General features: G+C 41.6%; 1 protein-coding gene across 3 annotated transcripts in view; it reads left to right on the forward strand.

Moving 5' to 3' along the window:
• The window catches only part of ASZ1 (ankyrin repeat, SAM and basic leucine zipper domain containing 1), a 97,416-nt gene extending 88,494 nt beyond the window's left edge, over positions 1-8,922 (forward strand). For 2 of the 3 annotated variants that reach the window (XM_034768808.1, XM_034768814.1), the window contains 3 exons: positions 4,635-4,740; positions 5,564-5,677; positions 8,488-8,922. In XM_034768808.1, coding sequence (XP_034624699.1) covers positions 4,635-4,740; positions 5,564-5,677; positions 8,488-8,640 — 373 coding nt within the window. In that variant the 3' untranslated portion in view covers positions 8,641-8,922. The remainder of the gene's footprint in view (positions 1-4,634; positions 4,741-5,563; positions 5,678-8,487) is intronic. The other variant, XM_034768821.1, reaches the window with a different exon arrangement.
• Positions 8,923-12,160: the final 3,238 nt, after the last annotated feature.

Below are 12,160 nucleotides of genomic sequence, written 5' to 3' on the forward strand. Positions count from 1 at the left end.
ATATATTTTTAACAGAGATGCTGAAAGCTCCACCTTTTTATATTAAGCATTACAGAAGTCTTACAACAATACACTGTATTGCGTACCACCAACCACACTCTGACCAGTACAGGCAACTTACTGCAGTAGTGTGACCACGGTCAAATGGGCTCATGCGAAAAAATTAATTCTGTGAAATACCAGACAACAGAATATAAATATAGACCTAATATTTACAAAAATATAATTTTCAAAATGAACAGAATACTGTGCACTTAGTAAGACTTCAATTATATTTCTATGTTTCTACTGGAACTTGGAACACACATGCTTGAAGTGGACCAGAACAGTGTTTCAGTATTTTTCTCATACCATAAAAAGAAGAACAGGAGTACTTGTGGCACCTTAGAGACTAACAAATTTATTAGAGCATAAGCTTTCGTGGACTACAGCCCACTTCTTCGGATGCATATCTCATACCATAGTTCCTTCCATACTGCTTCCATGCTATATGATTTGATGGTGAAATGTGTGAATGTTGCACTGTGCCTTGGCTTAGAACTCAGCTTCCAGCAACCCAGGCGGGAGGTGGGTGTTGGAAATATGAATATGGAAAGGTTTGAAATACCATCCATCATCATTTTTAACCTTAACATTGTTTTAGATGTAGGAGCTGTGTGTCTTATACTGCTTTAGATGGTATTGATTTCCTCAGATGTAGCATGGAAATCACAGAACCCTGACTTACTCTACAGTCATTCTAAAGTAGCTTACCGTATAGAGGATAAGTGTGTACCAGCCTTGGATATTAATATAATATTAGCAAACTAGTTAAGAAAAGATGACCGATAGCCCTTTTGCAGTTCCTTGTCCTTTCACCAGCAGAAGTGGTCCCAGAACATGCGCTATATATTTTTTGCCCCTTCATATAATTTGTTAGCTAGGCTTAGTAAATCTTTTAGAGAAAAGGTTTTGTTCAGATCGCCCGAGAGGTTCTTGTGATAGACAAATGGCATCATTGGATCATCAAATACCTCCATGTTTGTCCTGTATGGCATTCCCCCCCAAGAAGCAGAAGTGAGCAGCGGTTGTTCTACTGTAGGCTGAGACTCTGGAGTCTTGGGTGTTGGGTGCTTATGGATCATTCTTTGGATAGAGTTCCTAAAAAGATGCAAGCTTTCTGATCTACATCTGGTTTTGTTGTATGCTGAAAGTGGGAAGAAAAAAAACAAGTCAGATGGGGACAGAGTAAGGGGCTGGGGGTTCTAAGAAGAAAAAGTTATGTGAGCATTCAGATCAGTGCTCTTGGAGACCTTAATGCAACCACCCTTCAGTACCATCTTCTCACTTGTATTTGAACAGTAAGTGAAAGTTTCCTTCAGATTGGAGAGCCTCAGGTCTTTCCCAAGGTCACTTAGAGAAATTCAGTACAGAAGGTGTGCCAGATCCAGGGCTAGAGCAGCACTGTTGGATACCCCCCACTCCTCCATCCACCACATTTTAGATTGGATACCTCACTTTACCCTGTGTTCAGCCTCTTAATGCTGGTCAGAATCCCCATAGAAAATTAGGGTTGGAAGAGACCTCAGGAGGCCATCTAATCCAACTCCCTGCTCAAAGCAGGACCAACCCCAACTAAATCATCCCAGCCAGGGCTTTGTCAAGCTGGGCCTTAAAAACCTCTTAAGGATGGAGATTTCACCACCTTCCTAGGTAACCCATTCCAGTGCTTCACCACCCTCCTAGTGAAATAGTTTTTCCTAATATCCAATCTAGACCTCCCCCACTGCAACTTGAGACCATTGCTCCTTGTTCTCTCATATGCCACCACTGACAACAGCCTAGTTCCATCCTCTTTGGAACCCCCCTTCAGGTAATTGAAGGCTGCTATCAAATTCCCCCTTACGCTTCTCTTCTGCAGACTAAATAACCCCAGTTCCTTCAGCTTCTCCTCATAAGTCATGTGCCCCAGCCCCGTAATCATTTTCATTGCCTTCCACTGGACTCTCTCCAATTTGTCTACATCCTTTCTGGAGTGGAGGGCTCAAAACTGGACGCAGTACTCCAGATGTGGCTTCACTGGTGCCAAACAGAGGGGAATAATCACTTCCCTCGATCTGCTGGCAATGCTCCTACTGATGCAATTCAATATGCCGTTCGCATTCTTGGCAACAAGGGCACACCATTGACTCATATCCAGCTTCTCATCCACTGTAATCTCCGGGTCCTTTTCTGCAGAACTGCCACTTAGCCAGTCAGTCCCCAGCCTGTAGCAGTGCATGGGATTCTTCTGTCTTAAGTGCAGGACTCTGTACTTGTCCTTGTTGAACTTCATCAGATTTCTTTTGGCCCAATCCTCCAGTTTGTCTAGGTCACTCTGGACCTTATCCCTATCTCTCCTCCCCACTTAGTGTCATCTGCGAACTTGCTGAGGGTGCAATCCATCCCAGCATCCAGATCATTAATGAAGATGTTGAACAAAACTTACTCCTGGGGCACTCCACTCGATACCAGCTAGACAACAAGCTGTTGATCACTACCTGTTAATCCCGACGATCTAGCCAGCTTTCTATCCACTGTATAGTCCATTCATCCAATCCATACTTCTTTAACTTGCTGGCAAGAATACTGTTGGAGACCGTATCAAAAGCTTTGCTAAAGTCAAGGTATATCATGTCCACCTCTTTCCCCTCATCCACAGAGCCAGTTCTCATCATAGAAGGCAATCAGGTTGATCAGGCATGACTTGCCCTTGGTGAATCCATGTTGACTGTTCCTAATCACCTTCCTCTCCTCCAAGTGCTTCAAAATGGATTCCTTGAGGACCTGCTACATGATTTTTCCAGGGACAGAGGTGAGGCTGACTGATCTGTAGTTCCCCGGATTCTCCTTCTTCCCATTTTTAAAGATGAGCACTATATTTGCCATTTTCCAATCGTGCCTGATTGCCACGAGTTTTCAAAGATAATGGCCAGTGGCTCTGCAATCACATCAGCCAACTCCCTCAGCACCCTTGGATGCATTGCATTGTCCAGCTTTTCTAAATACATCTCTACCACGATATAACGCGGTCCTCGGGAGCCAAAAAAATTCACCGTGTTATAGGTGAGGCCGCGTTATATCAGGGTAGGGAGAGGAACCACTCCCCGCCCCAGCTCACCTCCGCTCTGCCTCCGCCTCCTCCCTGAACGCGCCGCCGCTCCGCTTCTCCCTCCCTCCCTTCCAGGCTTGCCACGCCAATCAGCTGTTTGGCCTGGCAAGCCTGGAAGAGGGGGGAGAAGCGGAGTAGCGGCAGTGCTCTCGGGAGGAGGCGGAGATGAGCTGGAGCAGGGATCGGTTCCTCTGGGCCCACTGTTACTTGCTGCGGTCCTCCCCCGCCCCCCCAGCCCAGCTCATCTCCGCTCTGCCTCCTCCCACGAGCGTGCTGCAGCTCCACTTCTCCTCCCTCCCAGGCTTGCTGCGCCAATCAGCTGTTTGGCGCGACAAGTCTGGGAGGGAGGAGAAGCGGAGCTGCGGCACGCTCGTGGGAGGAGGAGGCAGAGCGGAGGTGAGCTGGGGCGGGGAGCGGTTCTCTGCACACTTGCTGCAGCCCCGCTGCCCCAGCTCACCTCCCCTCCCCTCCGCCTCCTCCCATGAGCACGCCGCAGCTCTGCTTTTCCTCCCTCCCAGACTTGCCGCGCCAAACAGCTGATTGGAGCAGCAAGCCTGGGAGGGAGGAGAAGTGGAGCTGCAGTATGCTCGTGGGAGGAGGTGGAGCGGAGGTGAGCTGGGCCGGGGGGGCCCTGGGAAGGGCCGCAGCAAGTAACAGGCGGGCACAGAGGAACCGCTTGCGGTAACATGAATTCGGATATAATGAGGTAAAGCAGCCCCGCCCCCCCCAGAGCGCTGCTTTACCATGGTATATCCGAATTCGCGTTATATCGGACCGCATTATATCAGGGTAGAGATGTAGTTCTTAACCTGTTCCCTGACCACTGAGGGCTGCTCACTTCCTCCCCATACTATGCTGCCCAGTGCAGCAGTCTGGGAGCTGACCTTGTCTGTGAAGACCGAGGCAAAAAAAGCATTGGGTACTTCAGCTTATTCCACATCATCTGTGACTAGGTTGCCTCCCTCATTCAGTAAGGGTCCCAAACTCCATGTACCTATCAGTTATCAACTTCTCCATGTCATCCTTGATTATAGAAGCTGTAGACCAGGAATATTTCATACATTAACATAAAATGGACCTGACACTTCCAGTACTTGATCTTGTAAGATTACTGGTTTCAGGTTTTATCATTGTGCACAAAAGACCATAATGTTATAAATTCATGTGCATAATAGGGAACACTTAATATTTCCTTCATGTAGCAAATAAGGGGTCTTCCCACTGGTAGGTGTAAAAGACGGGGTAAAGAGGGAAAGCAAAGATTAATGGAAATTAAACTGAGCATTGCTAAAGATTTAGGGGCTTTTGAACTGTTCAGACTTTCAAACTTGTTTTTAATAGCTACAGTGTTCTGGATAATTATTTTTATGGGGAAATAGATAAGCTTACTGAATTTTAGTACATGTAGAGCTCTATGGGAAGTTGTGCATTTATAATAATAAAAGAATATTACTTCGTTTCTTAATTAAATTGCATATCTTATTATCTTATTTTGTTTTTATAGTGGCGATGAGTTCCTCAATTTTCTTCTGAAACTGAATAGACAGTGTGGTCATCTTACAACTGCTGTGCAAAATATAGTTAGCCAGTTACCCGCAAACTCTCACAAGGTATTCAACAAAGGAAAATGAAGACTGATTTGGGACAGGGTGGGAGGATTATGAGTTTAGCTACTAATAAATGCGAAAATGAACAGTGATGGACGTCCATATACAACTTTCTCCTTTTTCATTCAGTTTATGTAAACTAGAATAGCATTCTTGCCAGTAGTACTGTACCTTGAAATACCACTTTAAGTTACAACATTTTTAAAAAAATCTTAAGTCAATCAAATTTTTAAGAAGAAAAAAAATTCTGTTCCTTTCTGCTTGTGCTGATAAGAGTTTAAATATTTAAATGAAAAGTTCCAGAAATGGCAGGGGAAGGCTGAAACGCAATAGTATGTGCCATGTCACGCACAAACCATTTAATTGGAAATGTAGGGTGTTGTGTTTTAAAAATAATCTTTGTGTTTTGATTTTATCACAACAATATTTAAAATATCAAAATATTTAAGAAGTAGAGAATATTTTGTAAGGTTAGACTGTCTTAATTGCTTTCCTCGCTTTGTTTACACCTCTGGAGAAGCATAGAAATATATACTGTTTGTCTAAATAGTCTGATTATCTTGAGCTTGCATAATGTTTTCGGGGGGCCTTCAGGCCTACCAGTTGACCGATGTGAGGTAAGATGACATTTTGAATAACTGGTTTGATCCATTAAATTGTGTAAGTGATCTAAGTTGAACTATGCACTATGCCAGTCTCTCAATCGATTTCATACTGTACAGAGATAAGCATTTTACAGAAATTGTTGTTCATGTTTTAATAACAATTATATAAAGATCAGAAGTCTTTTTCCAAAATTTAAGTAACATTGTAAAACTTCTAATAGATAGTACTCGAGTGGGGTCCACCCCAGAGCTTCACTAAAGTTTGTGAGGACTTGGTTTGCAGTGTTGAAGATTTGGGTGAAGAAGTTAGCAAACTAAAGGACCTCATGCAAAAGGTGGGTATGTGTCTTAATGAATATACTAAACAAAATGCCATAAACAGATTTCTTATAAACAAATTCTGTACATACTGCCCCATCAGCTAAGTGGTGGCACATCAGACTGCCACAGAAAGGATCTTTAAAACTGTAGTTTGAACACCTGCAAAGGGAAGTAGTTGCAAGATATGAGGCGGTAGAGTGATTATATTTCCCAAAGAGAAAATGGAACACTGCATGGAGCTGGGCCCCAGGCCCAAGCCGCCACCTGAGCCCACCACCACCACTCCCTATGCAGGGGCAGGCAGGGCTTGGGCGAGAAGCAACGCACATACTAGATAGGACGACTGTATTTCCCAAAGGCTGAGGCTGGCATCACTGGCCACACACACTCCCACCCATTCCTCCACACCCTGATTTTTTGACAAAAGTGAGCATTTGTCCCGTTTTGCTCTTGCCAACTGACAGGACAAATGCCCACTTTTGAAAGAAAAAGAAAAAAAGTTGGTACGGCTGGGACAGGGCTTTAAAAAGGGACTGTCCTGACCAAAGCAGGACATATTGTCACCCTATGTGGAGGCAGCAGGGAATTGGGGTTGAGAGGTGCTTTGCATCACTCAGCAGTGAATCATCTGGACAATTCCAAAACAGTGCTGACAGCCTCTATAGGACTCTGTAGCCATCCCTTTTGTACTGAAAGGCAGAGATGAGTGAAACCTGAGGGAGAGGAAAGGACGCTAAAAATGGGGGAATATCCTTATGCTCCTTAAGAGCTATTGCAGTATAAATCCATTCTGTGAAGAACATAATTAAGGTATTGTATGGAAATATTGACTCATGAGGAAGATGTTAGGGTTTTATGTGATGGAATAGGAGGCAATCCAGATATGTCTGTAGAGGTGTCAAAAGAAAAGGGTGGGAGAGGTCAATGCTAGATGTTAACACTACATCACTCACACTCAAACCAACATAATGACAAGCTCTTGTCAGACAAGATCACTTTAAGTAATAGGCTTGTAAAAGGAATGAGTGTTGAGATTCAGTAAATGGAGCATCAGTGTCAGAAAGGAATCTGTTGCTGAACGAAGTCATGTGGAAGTCAGACAGTGAATATAATACTATTAATGCTGTCTAGTTGTTTAGATAAATTTAAACGAATGTTAACAGCCTTCGCTTTATAAAACATTTAGAACCAAATATGTGAGAGTAGGTTTGAAGCTGCCACGAAGAACTGTATGGCAGTTGCATACCTACATTTGTGTATGCAGTAATTGAATACATGTGCAAATAGGTGATTGTGCACACAGCTGACCAGTTATAGTTGATGTCTAAGGTTGATGTACCAAGTCTTAGAGCCTGGGTCAGCTGACTCAGACTCATGGGGCTTGGGCTGCGGGGCTATCAAATTGTAGTATAGACATTCAGCCTTGGAGTGAAGCCCAAGCTCTGAGACTCCAAACATCTACACTGCAGTTTTATAGCCCCACACCCCTAGACCCACAGGCCTGAGTTAACTGACCCAGGCCAGCCGTGGCCATGCTATGGGTCTTTTATCACAGTGTAGACATACCCTAAAGGTCAAGTTACCATTTCAAGTAAAAAATGGTACTGCATGTGCATCGAATTCAAGCATTCTCTCACTAGAACCTTTGGTCATGTTCTTTAAATATTTGGCACTTTTAATATTTTAGAAACTATTATTCCTGTTACATTACAAATATATTCAGTACATCATATAATCTGCTCATTTAGTATCATTCTGAATAACATTTTAACAGCTTTTAACATTTAAACATACTTTTTTGCTTTACATTTTTATTGGCCGTTGTTGAATTGTCATAGGCAATGGTTCTCAACTTATTTACCATAGTGGGCCGCATATGCAGCTCTCTCTGCGTCATGTGGGCCGCATCAACATAATATGTATACTACCTGTATGACCCTGAGGATGTCACATGGGCCTCAGATTGAGAACCACTGGCATAGAGAGCTCAAATGAAATAACATTTAGTGTGAAAATTAGTTATTTCTAAAACATTTAAATTAAAATTTATTTTTTAAATCTAGTAAATATAATTAGTGTATAAAATTTCCAGTTTTTTGCCAGTTTTCATTAAATACACAGTTAACAGCTACAATATATAATTACTTTGTGAAAGTGTATAAGTGGCTATTAGCCAGTTTTATAATAATTTAATATTCTGGGGGTAAAACTCACATTGACCTAAATGGAGTCAGAATTTCACCTTCTGCATTTACGAGGGTAGATTGGGCCCACTTATTATTTGTAGGCCCAATCTTGTAAGGTGCATGGGACCCTACAAACATAGGATCTTGCCTATATGCTGATTATAGCTCTGCTGTTACAGGGAAATCATTGAAAGCCTCTGTTTGACTAAATATATCTTTACAAATCATGACTCTTGTGATTAAATAGCATAGGCCCTGATCCAATATTGGACATTGTTAGTGTTTTTATCACAGTGTTGTTTTGCTGTTATAATGGTTCAAGATGTTTTCTAACAATTGTTAGTTTTGACTCGCCTTTAAGGAATTTTGTTTATTTACAAAAAGGTGCTGGTATTCATGCTTCTACTATTTTTATAGTATCTCTCTGTGAAATAGATAAGATAAAGACCTACTCCTACTCCCATTGAAATCTGTATAAGTTTTGCCATTTATTTTAATGGAAGCAAGATCAAGCTCAGACTTTAACAAGAGTAAAATAACATAAATACCTACATTTATGTACTGTCTGAAATGCCTTCATGTACTTAAGAAGTTCTCATACACTAACTATTTGAATTATATATTTACATAAACTTCAGCTTCAAAATGGACAGAAGAATGACCCCACTCGTGTGAGACCCCTGGAAAAAACACCTACCTGGAAAAGTAGATTAATAAAAAGGGCAGCAGTAACCCTGTTTGGATTTGGATTTCTCTTTCTTATCACCAAATTAACCTTAAGGAAAGCCTGATTTTATGCATACTTCTAACAAACTTTTTTCTCAAATATGATTCTGTTCAACATATGGAGCTACAAACCAATTGATAGTAAGAAAAGATATTTGAAAAAGCACATTAAATTCTTCTTAGCTTCATTTCTGAAGTTTAAATTTTGTTATGTTATAAATACTTTAATTTAGAAACAAAATAAAGGTTACAAATTCAGTCCAGCCAATTAGATTTATTTGTATTTAGAAGTTTTCTTTACAAAATGGGTATGGCTTGTAAGTATAAACCTTTTCAAAGTTTTGTTTTTATATTTCATTTTTGTAAGAAATAAAACCATAATTATTCTTGCTTAGTACTTATTGCTAGTTTTTTTGCCCATTTAGCTGCCATTTATGAATGTGGAACATCTTCAGTAGTTTGTCTGCTATGTTGTATATTAGTTATGTATTTGCAACAATAGTGAAATTTATTTTTCCGAGGGCATTTTATCAAAATATTTAAGACAACTTAAGTAGACTTCACTGAAGACATTCTGTATTTTATAATGCAGTATAGTTTCACATCAAAAAATATTTTCCTGTGGTTACTATGACTTTATTTCTTATTTGTTTACCAAATATCCCATCTCCTAGAACTGGAAGGGACCTTGAAAGGTCATCGAGTCGAGTCCAGCCCCCTGCCTTCACTAGCAGGACCAAGTACTGATTTTGCCCTAGATCCCTAAGTGGCCCCCTCAAGGATTGAACTCACAACCCTGGGTTTAGCAGGCCAATGCTCAAACCTCTGAGCTAGCCCCCCCGCATACCTACAACAATATTGTAGGTATTCTTGTCAAGCATTTAATCATCAATCATCAGTTTGATTTTCCTACCCCACCTTAGTGAGTACTTTCATATCCAATGCTACAAAACAGTGGATATCATTTAAATATTTAACGTTTAAATGGCGCACTTTAGTTTTAGTAAAACTTTTTTGTAGTTCAATATTGTAAAGATTGAATAGATCATAAACACAACAATCTGTTGAGCAAGGTTGAGATGACTAGAACCAGATAAAGCTACCATGTTTGCATAGGGATCAAAAACCATGTTATCTAGAACTGTGTAATATAAATAAGGATGTTGGTTACAAGATTCTAGCACAACTATCCAGATTATTGTAGACAAGGATTTTTTTCCCTTGAACTGTGCTATCCAAACCATGGCTAAACTGGTCCCCCCAAGTAGACACATCAATGTTAGCATATTCAACACCATTTGATAACAGATACAGATTTACTGATGTTCAAAAGGATTTAAATGGTAGGGGTTCAGAGAAGTTTGCTGCAAGTTTCTACATGCCCACAGCTCTTTACTACAACAGCTCCATATGTATGTTAGAGAACTCTGCGTAGTATCTTCCTCAATGTGTGCATTTTTGTGTCTTCAGTGAGTGTTTCTACCCATTCTCCATCCTGGTTACTAAAACCATTATTTCCTCATAAGTGGTTGATGTTGTAAGTAGTAACTTACACAGTTGATTCTTGTAGTAATTTACAGCTTGTAATTATTTCCATACCTTCTTGTTATAAATGGGGAGCATTCTCCCCTGATGGGATCGGGTAAAGGGGACACAGCCTAGAAAACCTGAGTCCTAGATTCTGTGTGAAATTGAACTATAAGCCCTTAGGCTTTCAGGGTTGTAGTGCAGGGATCTTTCTTTCCCTGTTCCTATTGCCCCATCCTCTCCAAGGACAGTACAAGGCAAGTTAAGGAAGTTAATGCTGTTTTTAGCATTATTCTTTATTCTCAGCTCCTCTGCAGATTACTGCTTTGAAACTACATTAGGTAGTAGGTTGTGGATGTGTTATTCCTTTAATTTAGCAAAGCTTTTGATACGGTCTCCCACAGTATTCTTGCCAGCAAGTTAAGAAGTATGGGCTCGACGAATGGACTATAAGGTGAATAGAAAGCTGGCCAGATCGTCGGGCTCAATGGGTAATGATCAATGGCTCCTTGTCTAGTTGGCAGCCAGTTTCAAGCGGAGTGCCCCAAGGGTCAGTCCTGGGGCCGGTTTTGTTCAATATCTTCATTAATGATCTGGAGGATGGCGTGGACTGCACTCTCAGCAAGTTTGCAGATGACACTAAACTGGGAGGAGTGGTAGATATGCTGGAGGATAGGGATAGGATACAGAGAGACCTAGGCAAATTAGAGGATTGGGCCAAAAGAAGCCTGATGAGGTTCAACAAAGACAAGTGCAGAGTCCTGCACTTAGGACGGAAGAATCCCATTCACTATTACAGACTAGGGACCGAATGGCTAGTCTGTTTCAGTTCTGCAGAAAAGGACCTAGGGGTTACAGTGGACAAGAAGCTGGATATGAGTCAACAGTGTGCCCTTGTTGCCAAGAAGGCTAACGGCATTTTGGGCTGTATAAGTAGGGGCATTGCCAGCAGATCAAGGGATGTGATCGTTCCCCTCTATTTGACATTGGTGAGGCCTCATCTGGAGTACTGTGTCCAGTTTTGGGCCCCAAACTACAAGAAGGATGTGGAAAAATTGGAAAGAGTCCAGCAGAGGGCAACAAAAATGATTAGGGGACTGGAGCACATGACTTATGAGGAGAGGCTGAGGGAACTGGGATTGTTTAGTCTGCAGAAGAGAAGAATGAGGGGGGATTTGATAGCTGCTTTCAACTACCTGAAAGGGGGTTCCAAAGAGGATGGATCTAGACTGTTCTCAGTGGTACCAGATGACAGAACAAGGAGTAATGGTCTCAAGTTGCAATGGGAGAGGTTTAGGTTGGATATTAGGAAAAACTTTTTCACTAGGAGGGTGGTGAAGCACTGGAATGGGTTACCTAGGGAGGTGGTGGAATCTCCTTCCTTAGAGGTTTTTAAGGTCAGGCTTGACAAAGCCCTGGCTGGGATGATTTAGTTGGGGATTGGTCCTGCTTTGAGCAGGGGCTTGGACTAGATGACCTCCTGAGGTCCCTTCCAACCCTGGTATTCTATGATTCTACTTAATTGCTCCTCCTATTGACCTAGACTCCTCTTCAACTTACAGAAAGAACTCCAACCATGAAGCTTATCAGGAGGAAGGGAAAGCCTATAGCACAACTCTTCCATATGCACAGCCACTCACCAGCTTTAGTTTCTCTCTCCCACCAAAAATGGAGGATTACATTCAGCTGTAGCCCAGTGATTTGAACCAGCAAGCCTTGGAGAAGGAATTTTGCAGGATCTAGCTGTCACAATTATCACTTTTATCTTACAAGCAGTTGCTCTTGCACCAGTACCATTTCTATGACATTACCAAGTAGTCACCAAAAAATCTTTGAATAGAAATGGGGAAAAGTGTTATGTATGCAATATTCATTTATTTATTTTTTTGGTGCTGCGAACAAGGTCATCACTAAAACTGTTCTCCAACTAGCTTGCAACATCCAAATGCCAAAGTTCTTCACATCTCTGATTTACCCATTTACAGATTATCATCCTTTTAAATATAGATGGAGTTTTGAAATTTGCAGTAGCTACATCTGTTTGGTTTTTTTCTTTTG

Source organism: Trachemys scripta, chromosome 1 (assembly GCF_013100865.1).
Source record: "Trachemys scripta elegans isolate TJP31775 chromosome 1, CAS_Tse_1.0, whole genome shotgun sequence".
NCBI classification, from domain to species: domain Eukaryota; kingdom Metazoa; phylum Chordata; order Testudines; family Emydidae; genus Trachemys; species Trachemys scripta.